We start from the raw sequence: 25599 nt of genomic DNA on the forward strand, positions 1-25599 counted from the left end.
TTAAGTTCAAATACACTAGTAAATAGTTCAATTATTGCTCTTAAACAGAAACACATTTGCTATTTTGCATGTAGTTATAATTTATAATTATCCAAATCCTAACTTCTGATCAGTCATTTATACTATACCAACACAGATTTGGGTTATGAGAGATCCACGAGTATTTAAAATCACATGACAAGCTGTACTAGATAATGATTTTGTAAATAGTCAATATTGATTATGTTGTCAGATTTTTGTTATTTGAAAAACATTTCCATACAAAAGCAGGATGATTCAAAACGTGAATTTTACAATTTGCATATTTGATCATTAATTTTTTTACTCATTCTTTTATTTGTTCATTTTATGTATTTTAGTTTTATAGACCTCACAAATAAGGTCTTTTTCTAACTGTATTTTTTAATCTGCTCTTGATTCACAACAATTTGAATAAAGAAATATTCAGAAATGCAATTTGGGCTTAATTTTCTCATTTTATGTCCTCCGTCATCAGAAAAATGCCACAAGGAAATAAAAAAAAAACAACAAAAAAAACCCAGTAGTCATCAGAGTGGGTCTTTAAACAAATTCAACTAGATGTACCAGATGAGACATCAACATTTCGAAGAGACTGTAAACTGCCTTTGAAAGAAGCTTGGTGGGAAACAATGCAAGGTATTTATTTGTTAGAGTTTACTTTATGTAGCAGGAGGTAGCTTTTCTCAGCTGCTGTGAGGACCTTTAGGATCGCTGTTTATCACAGAGGAACTTTAAAGTAACTCTAGGAAAAAAGTATCTTCTTTTCCCCAAAACAAATATCATCAAACTTTTATTTCAGACTCAGGTGGTCCATAGGAAGAAAAGAGAATAAAATAAAACATAAGATACAAATACAGTATTTATAATAAAAAGTAAAAAGATATAACTTAAAAAGAGTATAATCGCTGTATCCAGTGTTTCCTTAGGGCAGAAGTGTAGCGGCATGAGCTTCTTTTGGGATCAGTCAGAGACATGATAATTGAGTTCTTAGATTTGTCCAGGCGTTCCATGAGGCTGTATGTAAGCTTACGCAGTAGAGCTTCACAGGTGGGGATGTGAGCGTCCACAAACAGCTGACTGGCTCTGTACCACCTGGGCACCTGTAGCAGAAGCCTAAAAGCATCATTATAGGCCACTAAGAATTTGTGGAATGTCCCACGTCCATAGTTCCACCAAAGAGGGGCCGTATACAGAGGAGTGCAGTAAGCTCTGAACAGCGAACACTTCACTTGAAGAGAACATGCACTGAATTTTCTCATCAGCATATTTGCCTGAGCATAGAGTTTACAGTACTGTCTCTGAATGTCTCTATCATCCCTCCAATCGTCAGTAATGAAATGTCCAAGATATTTGATAGATGATGTTTGTTCCAGAGGCGTTCCACAAAGCTTAAAAACAGGACAGTTTACATTTCTGTCGTCTTTGGTCCTTACGATCATTACTTTGCTTTTGGAGGGATTGTATTTTATGTCAAAGTCTCTGCCATAGTCAGAACAAACTTTTAAAAGTGTTTGTAACCCAGCACTGTAGGGGCTAAAAATGACAAGGTCATCAGCATACATAAGATGATTAAAGGTTTGACATCCAACAACACATCCAGTTTTGCACAGATTCAGATTAGTGGATAGGTCATGAATATACACATTGAATAGAAATGGAGAGAGGATCCCCCCCCTGTTGAACTCCATTGCTTACATAAAAAGGCTCTGATAAGACATTGCCCCATTTGACTACCATTGTTTGATTAGCATACCAGAAAGCCAGGAGTCGTACAAGATATTTGGGCACTCCTCGATTAATTAGCTTCTGAAAAAGCTTGAGGTGGTTGACCCTGTCAAAAGCCTTAGTGGCATCAATAAAACACAGAAATACAGATGTATTCAGATGCAGGTATTTCCCAACTATTTCCTGTAACGCGTAGATACACATATCAGTGCCGAGGCTTTTTTTAAAACCAAATTGGTTCTCACTTGTTAAAAGATGCACTTCGAGTCTAGTCAATAAAACATATTCTAAAATTTTTGAAATGTTGCTGGAAAGGGCAATCGGTCTGTAGTTCGACAGACTATTTAAACTGGCGGTCTTGTCTTTGATGACGGGAATTAATACAACTGAGAGAATTGAATCAGGCAGGACTCCATGGGTTAAAAAGCCAGTGAAACACATGGCCAGCAGGGGCAGTAATTTAAAACTTGAATATTTTAAATGCTCGACTGTGATGTCATCAAGACCACATGCTTTGCCTTCTTTTATCTTTGAAATTGCATCTTGAATCTCACTTGCACGAATAACCATTGTGTCTGTAAAATCCACATTGTCAATAGAAACTGCATGACTTTTTACCGAATTAAGCAGGTCAGAATAATGCTTACGCCATAAATCAGCAATGTTATCAGCACCACATACACCTTCAATGTTGGATGGCAATGAAGTTTTACGATTATTCATAGGATTAACCTCCTTCCAGAATTTATGGTAATCATTATTTTGTAGACCTCTGGCCAGAGAGTCTGCTCTCATCATGTTTTCTTGCCTTTTGATAATGCGAAGTGAATATTTGAATCTAGCAGTAGTCATTTTCTTGCTCTCAAACAAGGCACCTTGACGAGGCTTCCCAGCTTCATGCCAGAGTCTGAAAGCGTCCCTGGCTGCAGCGTGATGTTCAGCTACAAAGTCCAACCAAATTGGTTCTCACTTGTTAAAAGATGCACTTCGAGTCGAGTCAATAAAACATATACATTTCGGATTCTAATATACCCTCTTTTGCGTTTTTTTTTTAATTAAAAAAAAAAAAACAGTATTTATTCATTGTTTATTGCTTTAGGCTCGAATTTTTTTCCCTTTATTTTATTGTCAGTTTTAAAAAATTATAATTATTATTAGAATTGCCTTTTTTCCCCACAGCCCTCTCCCCCTTCCGTAGAATTTGACAGAACTATCCCTTTAAAAAGTCTTCGCAGGGGAACAGTCCATTTCTCTAAAAAAGGGGGAACTCCCGCACTCCTTCACCGGATGAAATAGAGAAAAGAAGAACAGAAAAAAGCTCTGAACAACAGCAGTGACTGCTTTTGAGTCCTAGTTAACAAGGAGACATACAAATCTCCTAGAACCGACATTCATTTCATACATTCTTAATTGCTATGGAGCTTTCCTATTTATAGCATCAGCTGTTGCACTCCAAAGATTAGCTGCTCGGCGTGTATTCGGCAGATGTGGGCAGCACAGTCCCGGTTGAAGGGCGGTGGTGGTTTAAAGCCGAGGACGACGGCGAGGAGGAGGAAGATGTTGGCGTGAGAACGTCTCTGGATCGGCGTGGAAAAGAAGCTCGTGAAGGTAAGCGACCTCAGTTCAGCGAGGCTAGCTTGTTTAAAACGAGCCGCGTGCAGAGTATTTTTTTTGTTTTATGCTAACTTCGAAATGAAGCAAATCCGTTACTCAGGCTCTACTACTGACGTTTTCTTTTGCCCTCAAACCCACTCGGGCCTCGGCAGACTGTGACAAAAATCCCCCGTGGGCACGAGAGAAAAAGATAAATACAATTAATCAACGCCCCCCTCAAAAATACGCGTTTGTTTTCAACATTAATGGGAGAAATAGGATAAATAGTCACCCGCAGTTTTGTGCTAAAAAAAGCAGGAATTGTGGAGAAGATGAAGCAGATTCTTCTGCGTCAAATAGCATGATGATGTCGTTCAGGAGAGCCGCAATTTTTATGGTTAATCACCATTAAAGGAAGTCAATGGGAGGCTTGACTTAAGCTTCACCCAAAAAAGCGACATTAGGCTAGGACCCCAACCATGTTGTTGTTTTTTTTTACCAACAGGTTGCAGGTTTGACGGCCTGCTGGCATTATCCTATTAATTAAGATGATCAGCCCTGCTCTGGAGAAAACGCTTCCTTTGTATATATACAAAAAGCAGATTTTTTTTCATTTATGGTTTATACTTGATGCACGACATGGTATCCAGTAAAAATAATTATAGCATCAAGTACTCGGTGTGCGCATGTGCAGTAGTCACATCACAGGTAGGGTAAAGTCACGTGAAGCAATGGGACATATTTGTTGGAATTCTTGGATGAGCTTAATTATTTCCTAAACAAAATAAAAAAAACATCAATATGCTGTTAAAAAAGGGAGATGTATTTCTGTGATTTTTGAGGATGATGTCCTGCTTACAGAGACTGAAAACTGCACGGCAATGCTTAAAAATTTAAGTTTGACCATTTAAGTCCAGGTAGGTTCTGTTAAAAGTGTTAAAGTCTTGTCTGATTATCTTTTGATCTATTTGGTCAAGCGTTCCCAGTGGTCTTTTATTTATGACTATGCTAAAAAAACTGTGTTGTTTTCTAGGACTTCGTTTCCGCAGAGCAGCTATAGTTCATTAGAAATGCACCCACGAGTCGTGGGCGGGACTTTCTTTCACTCTCAGCTACTGAGAGCTCTCTGTTTACATGTTGTCCTACTAGCTTGCAGCAGGTGCAACATAAATGGCGAGGGATATCGTAGCTCTCCAGCCGTACAGCCGGTCGAGGAAAACAAAGGCCTACGTGGATCTATTTGTCTGCAAGTGGGTGCATTGGAATAGAGCGGCGCAGGAAGCCTTTTTCATAACGAAATGCTCAGAAATGCAATTTTAGCTGTATTCATGTATGTCCTTTATCAGTAGAAACATACCTTAAGAACATGTTAAAAACACCAAAAAGACCATTTTCATCGATGAAGGTTATTAAAGTGAGGCTCTGTTCAAAGTTTTCTCTAAAACATCATCATTCAGAATCAAATAATTACAGGCAGCAATATATTTGATTTGTTCTTAGAATCAGGTGGATAAAGTCTGGTTAAGTAAAGACCTTATTTATTCGTTTTTGACATTAATGTAGGGTTGACTAACTTGTGGTTGCGATGGACTCTACGACAGGAAGGAAGTTATTCTGTCTTGTATCTTTGAGTGTGCAGGACAACTGAAAGTCAAAAATGATCTGATCATGGGGGGAGTTATTTTGTTTGCTCCCATGCAGGTTAGATGGTCCCTTTCCTCCAATCGGCTGTCTGTTCCGCTGGAACTGAAGCCACAGGGCTCTGCAGAGGCCAGGCGCACAGTTTGTGTTGTGCTGTTGGGCAGTGCACACTTCTTTGGTGAGGGAAATCCTGACGCGCCCTGCAGGGTTGTGACCTGACTTGGCTTTAGCATGGCTGCCCGGTGAATGACGTGAGTTGTGTACAGCTGGTACAGTCACAGGTAGATGGATTCTCCTCGGGGTCTACTATACTCTTAAGACACAAAGAGGTTCTTGCATCTATAAAAAAACGCTTTGCTGTACAGATTCTGAGTCTGTGGACTGTTTGACATCCATCCAGTTGACCTAAAGATGGTGTTTCATAAAAAACAAAAAAGGTTGAGACACTCCCAGCCTTGCCTGGCTGGGTGACTTCTGCAGACTAACTGAACGACTGGTTGGCTTTGAAAAGGAAGGAAGCCTTTTTCCTTCCCTCCATTGTGGCGAGCGGGACGGGATGGACTTCAGCCAGCTGACAGCTGTTTCCTGCTGGATGGAAGAGGAATGGTGCGTGGGTGGGGGTGTCGTGTGAGTGCTAAGTGAGTGTGTGGCTTTTTTTGTTGTCAGATTTGAACTTCAAACACGAGGTTCTTTGTGGGACAGAGGAGAAAGTTTTAGCGTCATTCCAAGCATTTCCTTTACATTTGAACACTTTTAAAATGGGCTAAGAGATGATCGGAGTGGGTCTTGAACCAACAGATCCCTGTTCATGTTCTTTTCTGTAATGTTAGACATCAGAAATCTCTATCAAATGTCTTATTTTGTTGTAACTTTTGCACCCAGATCCAAATCTGACATTCATGTGAAGATTGCTGCATTCAGCCTTTAAAGAATCCATTTCTACACCAGGGTTTGTGTGGTTCACGTTTGACCTCATGGCCTGACATTCTCCCATAGGACATCTGGTTAAGTGCAGATTTCATAGTTATTGCAGGTCACACAGCGGTCCCAGACCATTACACTTCTACTACTGTTTTGAACTGTTTTCTGAAATGCTGTGTTGGTTGGACCTGAGAATGGAAACTTTTGGGATCCTGTTTCCAATCTTTTTGGTTGGTCAGTCACAGGCTAAGGCAAAGCTTTGTTTTGTGCAGTTGTGTTAACCAGGGTTACTAAAATAAACTAATATTTTAATAACACAGGTTGTCGTTCCCCTTAAAATGTTGTGCATTATAGAGCAACCAAACAGTTATTTTATTGTTTTGTTTTTGTATTCTGATCTTGTGTTTTTATAGAATGAGTGTACCCTGAAAAAATGTTTTGGACAATAGGTTAGTGTCTGCATGTGTCAGTTAATTTCTTTTTAGGATGTCCCTGCCTCCGTTTGTACAGTGTTTTACTTACGGGGCGGCCGTGGTGCAGCGGTAGGGCGGTCGTAAGATTGCAGGTTGGATTACCGCCTTGCACGCCCATGAGTCGATGTGTCCTTGGGCAAGACACTGAACTCCACCTTGCCTCTGGTGGGAGGTTGGAGGCGGTGTTCGGCAGCGAAGCCGCCACCAGTGTGTGAATGTGTGTGTGTGACTGGGTGAATGGGTCGGTGACTGTAAAGCTCTTTGGGCCTTGTAGGTCGAAAAGCGCTATATAAGTATACGCCATTTACCATTTACTTAACTAGCCTTTGTAATACAACGTTGGTATTATTGATTAGGCATGTTGCCTTTGCTGTTGACAAGTTGGCAGGTTTGCCGATTGGATCCACAGTAAGGCTATTGGTTTATTTTTGCTTTCACTTTTGTAATTTCATGAGTTCTTGATTTACATCTGCTTTTCAAGCTGGAATGTGTGGCTGATAATAAACAGAATAAATTAAAGAGCCACTCTGATTTAAAAATGTTTTTTTTGGTGTTTTTTTTTTTTTTACATGTTTTTGTGGCATTTTTCTGATGATGGAGGACCTATATAAAGATAATTAAGCGTAAAATTTCCTTTCTGAGCATTTCTTTATTCAAATCACTGTGAATCAGAAGCAGATGCAGTAAAGCAGTTGGAAAAAGCTTGTAGATGTGACCTAGAGGCGACTACGGCAAGCCACAAGCTCCCTGCTCCATTCTAATGCATCCACTTGTAAACAACTAGATCTTTGGGATCTGGCTCAAAACTTTACGGGTAGCTCCAATATTTCTCGCCATTTTTGTTGCAGTGGTTTTGTTAAGTTGGGGATGTGAGGGGGTGTAAGCTGGTGGGAGAGACTGTAAACTGATGGAAGATCTGAAGAAAGGGCAGGGTTACTCCATTTATTCCACGCCAACAGTCCCGCCGTCAACTTTTCCAGTTTCAAATGAACTATTGCTGTTCCGCATAAACTATGTCCTAGAAAACAACAGACGTTATTTGATTCTTGGTTAAAAACAGCATTATGATAAAAGACCACTGGGAATGCTTTTACTATAGATATAAGGTGATTGGAGTCAGACTTTACAACGTTTGACCAAATGTAATGATAATCTCTGGTCCAGTTTAAGTGCTAAAGTTGGGGGCGGGTTTGACCGTGACTCCTGCTGTTTCATCACCATGGTGATCAAAAATCCCACACCGTCACAGCTCTAGTTGACTTCTCCAGTACCGATAGCAGAACCGTCTAGGTGAGATATTAACGATACTGTGGTCTTGAAGAATGTTGCCCCGGGGATCGTTCAATACAGGGGATCGGTACCCGTAGGAAAGGGGCATGGTGGAGAACAGTCACCGAAGCGGTCGCTTTGCATATCGCCAAAGACATGGGACCCATATATACAGTGGCGAAGACGGGGTTTATAATTTAATTAAAACCTTAGACCCCAGATATGAGCTGTATTGTTAATCCTTTAGAAAATGGTGCTACTCTGAAGGTGAATGTTTGTCTCCTTTTAGTCTAGACTACAAAGAAAAACACAGCTGGGACTTTGATTCCAAGAATGTTAATTTATTTATTATTTATCCCAGAAATGGGGGTTACATTTGTGTTGCGTTTGATTAAATAAAAGCAAAATTAGCTTTAAGTTGTCTGCTGTTTGTACTTAGTGCTTTCCTTCAGTAGGGGGGGGGGGCTCTGGAAAAAATCGGAAATTGAACGTGAGCCCCAACAAGATGATGGTTTCTGCAAAGAGTAAAGAAGAGCCCCTCAAATGTCCTCTTGGGAGCTAAATATCCCAATGATTGAGGTATCATTACTCACTGGCGGAGCTGGTTCCACTCGGTGCTACAAGATGTATTTAAAACATAAAGAAGGCAGCTTGCTGTTTTTAAAAAGTTGAGCTGTGGAAGGGATACAGTAGAGCTACAAACTTGTGTGGCTCTCTGTTTTTTTTTTACTGTTCTGTTATCCTTATGCCGGCTCTGTTACATGATGCTGGGGAGCCAACTGTCCTGGTCTGACCCTTCCAGATGATTCTGTTGTGGGAATAAAAACTGCGTGTGAATTTTTGTACAACTTAAAATCCTCCTGATTTACAAAGGCCTCTACAAATCTCACACTTCACAGGGCTGTTTATCCTTATTTCAAAAAGGCCACAATTACAAGCCACAGGAATCCATCCTGCGGTCGTACTGAACTAAAAACGAGGAATGTCATGCATGTCGTCTGGAATTCTTTGCATAGAATATGTAACCAGTTTGTATCTCTGGTTTCTTGCAGCATCTTTGTGTATTTTTGCCTTCTGCATCTTGGCAGACTGGCTGTTAACACAAAAGCAGCGAGGCGCTAATGCTGGCAACAAAACGCTGCTTTGTTTTCTGTAACTCTAAAAGTGTTTTACAAAAACACTGTCTTTACTGCAAAGCAATTAGCCTTTTTTTTAAAAGCACGTTTGAATCTCAAATACTACAAAAATTTTAGTTAATCATTAACATGTGTTAGAAAATGTTAGCATGAATCATTTGTTTTACAAACGTTAGCTTTTATATTTATTTGGCACATACATTTACTTTAAAATTGTTTTCCCGGGTACCCGGTTTTGGACCAGAACAGTTTTCCTGTTTCTGTTGGATGGTGGTGAGGGGGATGAAACACGTCGGCACATTTTGGTTTGGTTCGCTTTCGTATTGCTCTTTTAAGAGTAGATGTAATGGTAGTAGGGCTGCACGATTTGAGGAAAAGTCGCGATTTGCGATATTTGTGATCAATATTGCGATGACAATATAACATGCAATATATGAACAAATAGCAAAACGACTAAAAACATTTCCATTTCACTGCAACAGTTTAATTTAAATAAGTCAACATAACTTGAATTATACTCCACATGACCCTCGTCTATATAGGAGGCGAACATCTAACATAAAGGGGCTCCATCCAAATGGTCAACAACGTGAAGGGCTCCATCCGATTGGTCAAATGCATAAATGGATTTATTTGATTTTTTTTAAATACTTCAAGCTGCCCAAAGATCTTTTTTTAGCACATTTACGGTAATCATTTATTGACATTTGTGCCGTCTTTTGCGAAATGCGTATTGCACAGCTTGATATAACGATAAATTTGCGGTTTATTGTGCAGGCCTAAATGGCGAGAAATACAGTTTCACTGGTTTGGTCCATATCAGATATCAAGTGAGCTTTCACATTGCACTTTTGAGAGTAGACTGAACCACCAGGAAGTGCCACAGTTGAAACAGAACTCCAGTTTCACTGATGTTGTCCATATCAGAGATGAAGCAAGCTTCACATCCGCCCAGGAAGGGTTATTCCAAGAAAAAAACTGTTTTTGGCACAAATTGAGTCTGACATTTGTTCATCACTGATCTTTTTCCAAATATTGTCATAAACATATCAATTAACTTAAAAATGGCGGGTAAAAATGGAAAAATTACTGTTTTTTCTTTTTTCTTTTCTTTAGTCATGTTGTAGGGTTTGCTATATTATTATAATTATTATGCTTTTATTTTGTAGAGTCGACTCTTTCCTTGTATTTGGAAAGAATTCACCTAACCTTACAATGGCATTTCTGAGATTCTGAATGGGGGACCCATAAACGCCATCCTTCACATTATTAATGGGAGCATTAAATGCTTTTTTTAAATGCTTTTTTTTAAAGCTTTTATATGGTTACCATGGTGATGAGATGGCAGCTGCAGCAACAAAAGAGAAGGGGGTAAAAAAAAAGCCTTAACTCCTCTCTCTGTTTCCCGTTTCCCTTCTCATTGTCCTTTTTAAAAAGCCAGGTGCGTCTCATCAGCCACCTACTAGCCTACTTCCACATCGTTACCGGCGCCGTAGAGGTAACCATGGCGATGAGCGCAGTGCCAAGTGACAACTTGCCAACCTACAAGCTGGTTGTGGTGGGGGATGGAGGTGTCGGTAAAAGTGCTTTAACCATCCAGTTTTTCCAGAAGATCTTTGTGCCAGACTATGATCCCACCATCGAGGACTCTTACCTTAAACACACAGAGATCGATGGACAGTGGGCCATACTTGATGGTGAGTTTTCCTCCTTTTCAATTCAATTTTATTTGTTTAGCCCAAATTCACGACAGTCTCAATGGGCTTCGTACCGGTAGTTGTAAGGTAAATGTACAATCAAAAAGGATCATAAATGCATAGAATTCAATAGGATAACACTAAAACTTTAACTAAACAGACTAAACTAAACTGGCATCCCTGCACTTAGACCCTCCTTCGAAGAAACCTCAGGGGTGTCCATATGAAGGAGGGATCCTCCCCCAGGACAGACAGGCGGTGTACCAGAACTCATAGAGAAGAACTAACTTATCTAACTCTACAACTACATATTTAAAGTCCAGCAGATGATCTTCATCCAATTCAAGTTGGGGGACGGCTGGGGGCACGAGACCAGCCAGATACAGGATCCACACCCAGGTATAGGAGCAGGAGCAGAGCTAGCCAGAGACGAGGTACACAGTCAGGTACAGGAGCATGGATGAGCCAACTGGAATCTGGAAGCACTCCCGCCCACCAGGAGGAGAGAGGGAAAGAGGGAGAGAACATGAATCGCACTACACCAAACAGAGGGAACTAAATGATGAATAATGATCAAGAATAGAGAAGAGAAGGAGGGTAGAAGTAGATGAGAAAAGAGGACAGAACCCCAGTGCACCATAGTTACCCCAGCTTAAACTTCTAGCGGCCTACTAACAACTTTATTGTTAAGTTTAAACACATTAACATTAAGTTAAGTAATCTCAGAACACTAGCTAGTCTGACAATAAGCCTCTCCAAAGAGGAATGTTTTCAGCCTAACTTTGAATGTAGAAACTGAGTCGGCCTCTCTTCCATGAGCTGGGAGCTTATTCCATAAAACAGGGTCTTGTTGACTAAAGGCTCTACCTCCAACTGTGCTTTTACTAATTCTAGGAACCACAAGCAGTCCTGCATTTTGGGAGCAAAGTGTTCTGTTTGGTTGGTAAGGGACTATGAGGTCTTTAATATAGGACGGGGCCATGGGGCATTTTAAACTTGATTCTAGAATCAACTGGGAGCCTTTTGTTCAAACTCAAATTGATATTTGAGTTAGGTTTTTCATTGCAGCATTTTTAGTTTTAGTTTTAGAGACGACATTTGGTTAAAACTACCGCAAAGAAGAAAAAAAAAGAGAAAATAAGTATTAAATTGATAGAAAAGCAGGAGAGTGATGCAGCCCGCTGGACAAGTGAACTCGTATTTCTTTTCCATCCCTTTTTAATCTAAGGTCCACTTTGTCCTGCATGAAAATTCCAAGGCACACCAACAACCAGAAATGTAAAAAAAAAAAGGTCTTACTCTTAATAATAAGGCTCTTTTTTAATATTATTATATAATATACAACTAGTTGTTGTACAGTGAAGCATTAATTTAATTATATAGTCTATATTGACAATATGCAGTCATTTATATCAAAGTATCCCAAGAAAAGAATTGGATTAGGGGAAGAAAAAGTACTTTATGATCTTTTTAATTAATATTTCTGTCTACTCTGAGCAACCTGGATGAGCACAGAGCTGATATCCTGGCGTTGGTAAATGCTTTCTAGACCAACTGAATGAAATGGAGCAATTTCTCATGGCCCACTATTGCACCGCGGCACTCTGGTTGAAGAACGCTGGTCTATAGCATCATGGCAAAGCCTGGTTTTAAAGGTCTACCCTGTCATACTTCATCCTATACCGTGGTCTGGGTGAAAACTCAATTCTGATTGGCTGCAGGTTCTCCATCAAACAGTAATATTTGACACTTTTATAATACAACCTCAGACCAAATAGCCTGAATGTTCTGTATTAAAGTGCAGGCCTAGACCCCAGTTTGTAACCAAAACAACAATCTGTTCATGATCAGAGTGAATGGTGGGTATTTCTTGGAATACAGCGATCTAGGAACTACTTGTTTGAAACAAACTTTTTTTTAACAAATATTCACCAGTTTCCTCAGATGATTAGTTCTCATACACCAGCTACAGTGGAGCAAAGCTGTAGGTTCTGTGGCTGACACCACTACAATGCATCACATCACGTATCAAATGATCTTCTTGTGGAAAACAATTAAAAAATAACAAGACTAGAGTTTTTCCATTATTCCTTTTCTAAGTGACTTTCTTAGTTTTCTATTAACATCTAAAATAAAGATACCCTAATATCCTTAGTGCGCTTGAACAGTCATTTTTCCAGTACTCTGTACTGTTTAGTCAGAAAAAGTATGGCTCTGTGGCCTAGTGGGGGAGTGTCTGCCCTGAGACTAGGAGGTCATGGGCTTAAAACCATGGTTGGGTAATAATACTGTAAATATGTCACCCAACGCCTCCATTGATGGGTTAGACCACCTAAATGGTCCCCCAGGGGAGGGGGCAAATGGGAAGAAGTCATTTGCCACCCTCAGGTGTGTGACATTTAAAGATCTGCTTAGATGAAGCTTAAAGCGGAATATGCTGATGCTAAAGTTGGGATAAAGGACTGATGGGTTTGCTTCCCCTCAGTGCTGGACACGGCAGGCCAGGAGGAGTTCAGCGCCATGAGGGAGCAGTACATGAGGACGGGGGACGGCTTCCTCATCGTCTTTTCCGTCACGGACAAGGCCAGCTTTGAGCACGTGGACCGGTTCCATCAGCTCATCCTGCGGGTCAAAGACAGGTACTGTGCAACAGCTTTGAGACAGAAAGGACCACGGTTCGTTCACCCGTTTATACCATTGACTGTATCTGAGAACTGGACCCAGTGAAAGTGACATCACCCAAAGGAAATGGCTCTAATGAAATGAAGTCAGTTCAGTCGCTATGTTTTTTCACAATGCAGACGCCGCCATGTTGGAGACGGATGTCGGCGCTAATCTGTAATTGGTCTGGGTCGTTCTGAGTCAACATTTCTATGGCAACCTATCAGAACTGAGCTTGTTGGAAGTCCACACCTCTTCCACTTCAAAATGGACTAAACAAAATCTGTCAAACATTTGGAAAGTTGAACCTGGGGGCCAGCAGGCACCAAATTCTTTTGAGGAATCTGACTGGTCAGTTTAAAACTTGAATAACTTGCAAGAACATGTTAATAAATGTAGCAGCGAAAGAATGGTTATTCTGACCAACAGGTGTGTATTTCTCTATGGGTTTTCACTTCCTGTTTGGAACACCAGGTGTGTGGGGGGGGGGGGGGTCCTTCAGTCTAGTTCCCATTTACAGTCAGTGGTTTTGTAACAAAGAGTAAGACTTCCTGTTTGAGGCTAGAGGCTGACTCAAACCAGGTCAGGTATCCCCAAAAAACCCTCCTGTCTCACTAATTATACTCATTAAAAGCTTTCTGCCTCTGTGGCTGTGTGGAACAGAGCTCTTCTGGGGTGAATCTCACCTTTTTGTTTAAGTGTAAGATTAAAAGTGTCACTCATGGAAGAACCTGACAGGTGACGGTCAAATCCTCTGCTTTATAACGGCAATTCTTGGGGCTCTTAATAACCATCACCTGGCTTCAGACCACATCTCTTGTTAGTGTTTATGAAGGTTTACAGCACCATGTAGGAATTCCCACAGTAAGTTTGTAAACTGTTGGGCGTTCTAAAAGAAAGATCTTTGAGACTTTACAGTCTGACATTCACGGCGCTTCTATTTCACGGGACTTTGATGTCTGCACAATCATGCTGTGCCTTGTTCCCAAAATAAGAGCCATTTGTGAAATTTAACACCTTTCAGTAACATTACGTTTCCAGTTTGTGCAGCCCAGGATGAATGTTAACTGATACTGCACGTCAACTGGGTTTATTAAAAAAGGATTTTTATAGGAAATGAAGACCATTTTCCAAAATGTTTGACCTTTTTTATCTCAGAGAGGCCTTCCCCATGGTGCTGGTGGCTAACAAGGTGGACTTGGTGCATTTACGAAAGGTCACCGCAGAGCAGGGCCACGAGATGGCTGCAAAACACAACGTAAGTTTGACCTTTGACCTTTTAGAGTTCCAGCAGATTCATTACGTTACAGGTTTGCACTGAAGAATCTGCAGACGAATAAAAGTAATTTATTTTCTGAAATCTGACATTTTTCATTTCATTCTCAGAAGCAGACGACTTAATTGCTGTATTTGTTTCTTTAAACACTTTAAGTTTTATTGTTCCAGATAGTAGTAGTCTATAAAGTTAAATCTCTATCCTTGTTTTACTGATAGGTTTCAAGAACTTTTAGATTTAGCTTCATTTCTTTTCCTGCTAACATGGGATTAATATTAGTGTCTGTCTGTTTGTCAATTCTAATGTAGAAAACTGTTTCATCAGATGATTTCAGACATTTCTGTATTATTCCCAGATAACCTACATTGAAACCAGTGCCAAGGATCCTCCGATGAACGTGGACAAAGCCTTCCATGAACTGGTCCGAGTTATAAGGTGACTTCTTCATCTTTGCATCCTTTCTGGTTTGTGAGTCGTACACTCTGAGTAAAAGAAACTCTGGGATAGATATATTTTAGCACAGCTTTACGAAAAAAATCATTTTCTTTGATGTTAAAGTTATGGAAGCAGATTAAATTCGCTCCAAGGAAATTGTAATTGTTTCTCTGGATAGTTTTTTTCCGGCATAAATTGTGTAGAACTACAAACTCAGCAGGTGTGTTCTGTTGAACTGATCGCTTCGGTTGTAATTCATTTTCTCCATCACTACAAACAAAAATGAATTGTTCATCCAGGAAAACAGACATGTTGTGGCTTCTGGTCAGTTTCTTATTGCCGATCAACTTGTAGTTTTTAAACTATCTCAGGAAAGATAAAAATATTTAGAAAAACGTGTTAACCTAGTTCAAAAAACCCACTTATTTTAAAAAAACAAACTTTAAAAAAAACAAAAGGTGGCGATTTTTCCATTTTTGACTGAATGCAACAGGCTTCCATAGATACGACGGAGTATTAGGGCCACCAAAAAAAAAAAAAAAAAAAGTAAAATTACGACATTTTATCTCGTAAATTTACGAGAAAAAAGTCATAGATTAACAAGGAGAAAACACCGAAGTTGTCCGTTTATCGAAGCATCGCTTGAAGATGAAAGATGTGGAGCCTTTTGTGAAGCTTTATTTCCAGGTTTATAATAGGTTTGAAACAAACAGTTTCTGAACCTTTGGCGACTCAAAATCAGATTGTCAGTGGAGCCGGTTTTCTGGGGTTCAGTGTCAGTAAAGCGGAGTTTCATATGTAAAATAAGGAGCTCAGAGACACGTTTGGGTGCAGTGGATCGCTGCAGCTTTTATTCTCCTTTTCATTCACAAACCCTGAAGTTCATCTGTCACCTTACGTCATGAACCTGTCATCAGATCCGAACACCAATGCGGAAGTAAACGTCCCGTTATATCATTAAACAACAAAGATGAATGAAAATAGTCTATTATATTAGCAGTAGAACGTTGAAAATGCCAAAAAAGTGATCCTCCTCCTCAGACGGAAGCGTCACACAAACGTAGAGATCTTGTTTTTGGTGGAGGAAGAAAGGATTGAAGTGGAAAGCTGCAGGGACACGGATGGCTTCATCGGGCTGCAGGGATCCTGCAAACCAACCATCAATAAATAAAACTTTAATAAATTGTAAATCAAACAAATGAGCTTCCAGATATTTGGAGCGTTCAAGCTCATTCAGCTCACCTGTTCAACAAAGTTTAGTCGGTCTGCTCTGCTGCTGCACGGCGTTCACCTGCTGCTCTGCATGCTCACTTCCACTTAATATCGTAAATTTACGAGTTTTTTTCTCATAAATTTATGACTTAAAATCTTGTAAAATTACGAGTTTTTTCTCATAAATTTACGAGTTTTTATCTCCTAAATTTAGGTGATTAAAAACTCGTAATTTTACTTTTTTTTTTTTTTTGGTGGCCCTAATACTCCGTCGTACATAGAAAGTACAGTCATAAAAATACTTAAACACCCCGTGAGGTTCTTTCCAAGGCCTGTGGCTCTCATGCTGAAAGGCTGACTAAGGAAAGAAACATCCCAGATCCATTTCCTGTCTGCGTTGGTCATCTCAGAAAAATGGGCTTTTAGGACATACTGTAAGTTGACTCATATCCTCTTAATTGTGGCTGGCTCTGGGGAACAAACAATATGAACCAGCAAAGCTGAATCAACACCACCCTCTTGTTGTCAAACTTAAGATTGCATATTTTTTTATTAAGGGCTGGGGCACAGAATTAGGGGTCTGTATTGGGAAGAGTCTGGTGATATGATTTAACCGGAACACATTTTGTTTATTTTTTATTTTCATTTTTTTCTAATACGACCTAGAAAAAAACTTTAATACGTCTTCCATTGTAATAAAATTGTCATTCTGTTTATTTAATGATCACAACGTTAAGCACTGCAACTGTATCTCATATAAAAGTTGCTTTTACTTAGGGAAATTTGTAGTGCTTTTATTTTGGTAACTTAAAATCTAGAAAGGTAAGAGTCAACATTCTCTGATTTCCACAACAAACTATATTTTGAGTCTAAGAAAAAAAATGAATGTGCCTGAACCAATAGTATGATTGAGTGAATAAAGTGCTGTTTATTTCCAATATTGCTAACTGTAGCTTCTCCAGTACTCTTTTCACACACGATTTCATCTTCAGGGTGGATCTTCCCCCAGCAGTCATCACACATGACCCGTGTGGCGATGAGAAACATCTGCGTGCTCTCACTCCTGTTCACCATGCTTTATGAGCAGTTGGCCTTGCATGCAGGCTTTAGTTTGTTACTTTGTTAAGGACGCTCAAACTACAGAAAGTATCATCAAGAGCTGGTTGAGGATTTGTCACACCTGTAGAGAGGTGAGGCATCGTCTGTCCCAAACCCCTTTTTTTTTTTTAAGTGGAACGATCCCTTCTGAGAGAAATGACCTGTAAGTGAAGGAAGAATGCTGGACTTCTGCAAATTGAAAAGGAAGTGCATCCAGCCATTTTCCCTGAAAGTTTAATTCAATCCCACAATTCTTTGCAGTCACAACATTTGAACAGAAGAAACGCTGTTTAGAATAAAGCTACGGTCACATATGCTAAAATGCCAACGTGCGGCCACCTAAATGACCTAAATCGTTTTTTAGCTAATGCGACAGGTAGCCACACGGTGGCGTTTCTAATCGGGCTGCGACAATCGCAATTTTTCGGCCGCAGAGGTTTGAAGAAGTTGTTGAGATGAAACGGCGACTGGGCCATTTGTTGACATGGGTCAGCCACTGCCCTCACACATTTAGAGGGAGACCGGTGGCAGGAACTGTCGGCATTTATGACCACGCCAACCAGTAGCGGTTTTAGGCACGGGCCATACGGGCGATCGCCCGGGGCGGAAAAATGACGGAGGGGCGGCGCCAGCGGCTCAGCTCTTGTAAAATACTTTATGCATCACTATTGGTTTACTTATATCACAGAGTTTGTAACAGCCTGAAACCTGGCGGCGCCCCCGCCCCGCAGCTGCGCTCTCTCCTGTCTTTGAGAAGTAGACGCAAATGTGTGTGAGAAGGAGAAGGGAGGGGGCGCGGCGTGAAAAAGGAGAAGGGAGGGGGCGCGGGGTGAAGAAGGAGAAGGGAGGGGGCGCGGGGTGAAGGGTGCAGCCTGAGAGGTGAGCACGGAGCGCAAAACGCATGCGCAAACCTGGCTGGATCTTCTTCCAGGGGGGCAACGGTCGCGGGCCGCGGCTCAGTGCTTGATGAAAAAATAAAAATAAAAATTGCGCCGCCATGTAGCGAATTGGCGCCCCTGGGTGCAGCTGCACGTGCTCCTTCTGGAAATGTATGACGAACGGGGGGGGGGCTGCGGGTATAAAAAAGGTATAAAAAAATCATGCTTTTTTGGTTATTTTTGTGTGAAATGCCCAAATAAAAAATGGGAAAACAAAAAAAATTCTTCACTTAGATGACAGTTGGTTTAGTCGACAGACTTGATACCTATGTCAGGACATTTATGCTAAATGCAAAAACATCTGAAATATGGAGAAAAAAGGTCAAAGCTGGTGCCCAATTTAGAAAGAAAAGAGAAGAAGAGGAGAAAAGAGACAAAGAAAAGGGTATTATCGCATAGCTAGATGCACGTTTTCTAAATTCGAATGCTACCTGCCCTACAACAACAACAACGTTGCAGAGGAAAAATCTCTTGTTTGGTCTATCATGACCAAAACTGAAGTAGGCCCAAATATTGCAAATAACGTCATTTTTAAGATATTTATTCTTAAATGTTTGCTCTGCCTTAACTTGTAACATTAGTTATGATTCGTGTGTGTGTCTGCTCTGCTGTAACACAAAGTTTTTGTTGTGTTTTATTGTTGTATATTAGTTCATAATGTTAAATAAGCTGTGATGGTAGCATGCTGCTGCTGCTGCTGCTGCTGCTGCTGCTGCTGCTGCTGCTGCTGCTGCAGCTGCTGCTGCTGCTGCTGCTGCTGCTGCTGCTGCTGCTGCTGCTGCTGCTGCTGCTGCTGTTAGCTTTTCAAAACTCCAGTTGATCAAGTCATACCTGAGATCACCAATGTCTCAGGAGCAACTCACTAACCTGCTGTTGTTAGTATCAATCATTCAGGGGGGGAGCAGATTTCATATGATGACGTTATTGACAAGCTTGCATCAGGAAGGCCACAAAGGTTAGGTTTTAGTTAGTGTTTTCTGTTCTTAGTGCTGCAGTTACATTTATTCTAGTGTATTATTTGTGTGATTTGTAGTTTATAATATTTATTTCAGATTATTTGTGTTTATTAAATATTTCCTAACTGTATTTTCAGTTACAATAAATGGACAAAGTGACTCTATTGGGGGGGGGGGGGGGCGCCAGAGGAGGGTCTCGCCCGGGGAGTAATTCAGGGTAGAACCGCCACTGACGCCAACCATTGTCAGGAAAACGTTGGGCGGCGGCAGAATCTTCAAGATTAGCGGCCGCTGTTGTATATGTGACCATAGATTAAATACAGAAAAATATGGAGGCATAGGGATTATTATTATTTTTATTATGGTTAGTTGTTGCAGCAGAAATATTTGAACTGATCTTAAGATTTTAACCTAAATATTTTCATTTTGTCCAGAAGTTCTTGTGTATTATTTTTGACACGACTAAAGCCTGCTTTTTCTGTTCCACTTTAGTACATCAGTAGTTCATGGCGGGTAAAGTGGCGCCTCATCCTGTCTGCTTTCGTGTCCAAAAAAAAAAAAAAGATTACGTTGATTTTTATTTTATTTTAATTTTTTTTTACATTAGCAGACCTCCCCTCTGCCGGGAAAGGAGATGAGACGGACTTCCCCACTTCTGTGAGCTTAAACGTTCACGAGCTCATCTCTAAACGGGTGGAGGGGTTTCCTGCATTTGTAGTCTTACAGCGTCATCATTCCCGTAGGTGCAGATGTGCGAGTTAATTTCTGTAAGACCCACTCCAATGAGAATTGTGTTTTTGCTGTTTTTAAACATGCTCTTGTAGCACTTTTCTGATGATGGAGGTCAAATATTACTTTAAGTCCTAGTGTCAGAATATTCCCAGGTGCGGATGTATGAACACGTTTCTCAAAACCCCAATCATGCACATCATGAACTCCAGAACACGCTCTGAAGTTTGTTCTAACTAGCTGCTGCTTCACAGCAAAGGAACCAGCGCTTCTCAACCCTCAGGAACAAACTCTTCCTGTTTACCCACAATCCCTCCCTTCCTGCAGCAAACTGGGATCTGCCAGATGTTTGATCGCTTTTAATTGAATTCTTTCACACGTGACTCTGCTTCCTTTCTCTGGATCTGCAGGCAACAGGTTCCAGAGCGAAACCAGAAGAAGAAGAAGAAGAAGATGAAGTGGAGGGCAGAGCGGTCCACGGGTTCCCACAGGTTCCACTGCTCCATCTTGTGACCTGTCCTGGCCTGTGAATCGCCTACGGCAAACACACACACAAACTGACCCACACACCCACACAGGGACACAACTTTGGATGTCAGGGACCCACTCCACAGCAGTGGTTTTGTACCGGTGCACAAAAGACAACGAGGGGGAGGCGGGCGACGACGACGATGATGGATCCAAAGCGATGAAGACTGCAGCCTCCCTCCTCACGGAGGTCCATCTGTGTTCAAGCCAATCTTCTCAATCAATTGTAATTTTTTAAAAACTTATTAAGAAGCGAGCGGCACAAAAGGGAGAGGTGCCAAAACGAGAAACTCTCGTTGGGGGGGGGGGGGAGTTGCATCTTGTCATTTTCTAGACGATCGTTTCTGCTACTGTTGAGTTTTTGTGGAACATTTTTCTGAAGGTTCGAGGACACGTCTGGATGAGATGGCACTGACTTTGATGTCACATGGAGCGGAAGTGCACCGATACTCCAGTTTGGGAATGTGAGGTGGGAACAAGTCAAAGACATGTAGTTTGTGGCCATAAAAACGGCAGTTTTCCACGTAGAACGTTAAGGAGAATCATGGAAGTATCTGTAACAGGTTTTAAGAGCCATGTTTACGCTTTGGGGTCGTTTTCCCTGCATGGATGCGGCACCAAAACCACTCTGCACCCTTTTCAGAGTTGGGGAAACTTAGCCGATCATGAGCAGTTCTGTACGAGTCCAAGTACGTCCTGCTTTTACAGGCTCCGTCGCTACTTTCCATATTTTTGATACGTTTATGAAAACGGTTTTTAGGTGTCCGTGTGGACAAAATCCCTGCTGTTTCACAGAGGACCACGGAGGCGTTGATGAAGATGAGGGATGGTGGTGGCCGCAGAAGCCCGTCTGCTCTGGCTGCAAACCAAAATCCACGTGATGTCACTTTACTTCAATCCAGGGACTTTTCCCACTTTGAAGAATTCAGTACTGTCCGACAATTCCCGGGAATCTGCCAGAGCTGCCGGAGCGTGAGGCTTACCGGCAGCTTCTTTGTTTGAAGTCCTCACTTTGGAATTCTGTGTTTGTTTGTTTGTTTGCTAGTGGTGAAGTGGATGGGAATGTACAATTTCTTAAATGGCGAGTACTGTTATCAGCCTGAGCTTGGGTGGACGACTCTCCAGTCTGGACTCTTGAAGGAAGACATTTTTGCACTTTTGAAACCCCTTTTTCTGACTTTCCTATCGGCACGTTTTCTCTCAGATCTGTGAGCGAGCTGCAGGGCAAAAGGAAAACCGTGTGAATGCGAACGGACGGAGTGAAGCCGGCTGGTTGGAGCCGAGCGTCCTCGCAGTGTCGGGAAGAAAGGTTTGATGCTAACTGAGTTGAAGGAGCACAGTGTTAAATCCAATCTACTGATGAAGGAAGCCTTAGAGTTAAAATACTGATTTTGAAGAAACAAACTGGATGGTCGGTGAGGAAATGATACTAAAAAAAAATGTATATTGAGAATGTTGCATCGTGAGTGTTTGATACCATTTTTGTATTCTTGATATTTTGCTTCTCTTTCAAAACTGAATAATTTATTATTGTATTACCTCAGTTTGTTCCAGGCCTGGACAAAGAAAAATAAATAAATATCAATTTGAAATATTTTTTCCCCCTGCAGCTCTAAGGCCTTTTGGCTTTTAAAGGGCCTATATAATGCTGTATCTAATTTTCTGAGCCTTTAAATGTATCATAATGTTAATTCCTCACAAAAAACAACCCCAAAGCTGTTTTTTTTCCTCTCCATTCACACATATTCCTCTAAAAACCTGCGCTCTGAGCACCAATCCCCTCCCAATGCATGAAAACGAGCGACGTCTCACATTGTGACGTAGATGAGTGAGGAACCGCCCCTTCCAGGAAGAGTCTGCGCTAATGCAACACCCACTTTCTCAGCGGAGCCAGCGGTGATCGTCAAAAACGCTTTTGGTTCACATGCAGAATGTGCCCATCCATCTTTGCAAAAGTCCCCGTTGGGTTTTGGCGGGAGAAACGCAGACACGCCGCTGAGGCCCACTCTAGGTTGACGTCATGAAACTCAGGAAAATAACTAATATTTGATCAAATATGTACTTCGTTGTGCCAAAGGTAATATCATGTGCATGGATATCGTTTACTATAAAAGGCTTGAGAATAGCATGATATAGGCCCTTTATGAACCACAGCTGTTAGCACTGGACCACGATGAAGGGACAGTTTTGATCCTCAGCTTTGTAGGAGCTCCAACATTTCAGGATAAAAAGAAACCTTCTCTTCAAAATTGTTCTCTGCATATTTCTGTAAATGAATCGGGTTGAGCTAGAAGGAAAAAAAACCCCAACAAAGAGATTTTAGTTTGTTCTGAACCAACAAATCTGCTCGGTTTGGGCTCGAAGCTGCTGATGAAAACACTAAATCCTGAGGAGACCAAGTGTTGAAGGAGAATCTAGATCCTGTAAATGTGAACCTAAAGGGACAATCTTGTTCAGAGGGGCCCTTGCTTTTTATTACTGGAGCATGAGAAATGCTGACTTTTTAGAATTCGTGATCCAAAAGTAATATGCAATTCTTAGTTGACAATTCAGCAAATTTATGCAAGTGGTAGGCCCCGCCCTGACGAGAGTCTGACAGTTAGCATTTCAAGGTGAATTTGACTCGGATAAATGCTTACACCTGGGGGAGACTATTCTGACACAAACCCCCCCCCCCCCCATGGAAAATTACAATGCAATAGATTTTAAGTTCCCATCAATTGAGTGTGAAGCAAACCGTGGATTGAAATGTCCTTTGGAAATATTGCATAGTAAAAAGCAAACTGCATTTTGAAAATGAAAGGTCAGATTGCATATCAAATTGTAAATTGTGAAATGCATTTGAATTTTGGCATAAACGACCTATAACTCAAAATGCAATTGATGATGTTTTTATTTATTGTTTATTTTTAAAATTGTCATATTGAGTTGTGATTTTTTTATTCTATTGAATTCTGATTTTCAAAATGTATTTTCATATTCCAAGTCTGAATTGCATATTACTTTGATTTATGCCTGAAACAACTTCCGTATAAAAGGGATTTAAGGGGTGTAAAGGGTTTTTGCTAACTTCATTTCCTGGAAGGAGCAAAAAAAGGAACTTCAGTTCAAATGTCTGCTTCTTTTTTATTATTTTTTATTTTTATTCGAGGTTACGTTTGGTTCCCTTTTGGCAGGTTGTGTCGGGTTTTGCTTTGTGAAACTGAGGAGCTAGACGAGGCTTGAAGACTGTGGCCTTTCTAATCGAAGCTTCTAGCCTCAGGGCTGAAAATTTTTCAATAAAAGAAAAATGATTGTGTCTGTACTCGCTCGTGTTGTTTATGTTTGGCCACGGCTAATGGGATGTCAGGAGTCTCGGCTGATCAGTCGTGGCGAACATGCTTGCTGCTGGAGAGGCCACTTGCTTGTTCAGCAGCAGCTCCCCTCATTAATCTTCAGAGCCGTCAGGGTCCATGGGGTCCGGCTCTGCGCGATGCTGAAAGCTTCATCTTTGCCTCATCGATTTCAGGCCCGTTGGGGAAAAAGGCGCACGCGGCCTCTGCTGCGGCGCCATAATTGATTCACATCCATGTTCTTGTTGGGATGAAATTGGTGAGCAGCGCTTGGCTGGAGTCATGGGCTACTAGATAAATGTAATTCTCACCAAAAAAAACAAAAAAAGGATGAAATTTATGCATTTGAGTGGTGAAGATTTAAAATCTAATAGCATCAGTTCTAAATGCGCAAAGGATGGAGAGAAAAAGCTAATTTAAATGCTAAATTGATCTTAATGTAATAATCTTTATGTATATTATAATGTAGAAATTTGCAAAGCTCATTTGCTCTGTATATAAACTGTGTCCCAACTTTTACCAGCAAGGTACAGCAGCTAGATGCAATGTAAAGTTTTCACCACAAGAGGGCAGCACTGTACAGGATTTGACAAATGGACTCATTGAATTTTCGTTTCAAAAATAACATATTTAGTGCATCTTAAGTTTCTGTTAGAGTACATAAAAGTCGTACAGTATAAAAGCTGCATAGTATAAAAAGCTATACTGCTCAGCCATTATTTATAAAATTCAAAGGCCTGTTAGACATGACTATGATTCAACTTTTGAGTGAATGTGCTAAACCAACGTTTTTCTATAGACTGTTTTCTCTCTGTTTTTGATCAGATTACACTATAGGACAAAAATATACGTTTTTTTAAATAAATATGTGCTGAAGAAATCGAGTACAGATTGTAACACAAGTCCTGCTATATCATGAGCCTCTGGTGACTCGGAAAGACTCGCTCTCCTAAAAATTGTGTTTTTAACATTTTTTCTCGTGGCATTTTTTTTCTGATGATGGAGGACATGCATTAAGAAAATTAAGCTTAAAATTGCATTTCTGAGTATTTTTTTTTTTTAATCGTTGTAAAGCTGATGAAAAAATGCTGTTTGGGAAAGATCAAATCTGTAAAAGACAAAAAAATTGGAAGGTCAAAAGGTCCCTGCAACAAGGAGGGGAAGGGGGGACGGACTTGTTCCGAAGCGAATTTCTAATGAACTACCGCTGCTCTGGGAATGATGTCCTGGAAAATCGCAGGTTTTTGGTTTTTTGCAAAACAAAAACAAAAAAAAGGCATAATTAAAAGACCCCCGGGAGGTGTCCATTATCACAAATCAACAGAGGACGCAGAAGCCTGACAAAAAAATGTCACTTCTGCAGAGGTGCTATTCAGAAAGTAATGTGAATGTGGAAAAAAAGAAAAAGAAAACACTGAATAGAAACACGCACAACAGTAGGTGCTGTAAAGGAGGTGGGATCATTCGAGGTTTCTCTTCAAAGCATTTCTTTTCCAGCGCACTGCCTTGTTTTATCTATTTTAAACTCTTGTTTTTATTTTAATGTGTTTGACACAAAGAAAATTGAAATTGTAGCCTAAACTGTCCAGCACAAAGCGGAGGACAGTTACTTCCGTTTCGTTTGGAACGGGACGTTTCTTTAAGTGATCTCACACTAGCTTTGTCCGGTTTTCATTTACAGTCAATGTTTCAGACTCAAACTGTTTGGTTACCTGTAGGTCTGTCAAGTGTCTCGCCCTAAATCATTCCCATGGCAAGGATCGACCCCACCCTCACCTCAACCTTCAGTCACGCTTGTTTATGTGAATGCAGTCAGGTTTAACCCTTCTGCTATCCTAGGCACTTTGACATTGGGAGTTGGGTCATCTAGACCCACTAGACAGTGCTCTGAACCTTTTTGTTTTGTGATCCTCACTGGTGTCCATGGATTACATGAAATCTTTCCACCTTTATCCACC

At 40.7% G+C, this 25599-nt stretch overlaps 1 protein-coding gene across 2 annotated transcripts; it reads left to right on the plus strand.

Annotated features, from left to right (window-relative positions):
* The first annotated feature begins 2991 nt into the window (after positions 1-2991).
* mras (muscle RAS oncogene homolog) lies at positions 2992-23613 on the plus strand. 2 transcript variants are annotated; one of them, XM_011489965.3, is made up of 6 exons: positions 2992-3354; positions 10217-10476; positions 12962-13115; positions 14296-14395; positions 14769-14848; positions 20192-23613. In XM_011489965.3, exons 2-6 carry the CDS (start codon positions 10284-10286, stop codon positions 20292-20294), a joined length of 630 nt encoding a protein of 209 aa, XP_011488267.1. In that variant the 5' UTR covers positions 2992-3354; positions 10217-10283; the 3' UTR covers positions 20295-23613. The 2 variants fall into 2 exon arrangements, with proteins under 2 accessions (XP_011488267.1, XP_004082041.1); XM_004081993.4 differs by having other exon boundaries at positions 10221-10476.
* The last annotated feature ends 1986 nt before the right edge of the window (positions 23614-25599 follow it).

The sequence above is a fragment of the Oryzias latipes genome, chromosome 21 (assembly GCF_002234675.1).
Source record: "Oryzias latipes chromosome 21, ASM223467v1".
NCBI lineage: Eukaryota > Metazoa > Chordata > Actinopteri > Beloniformes > Adrianichthyidae > Oryzias > Oryzias latipes.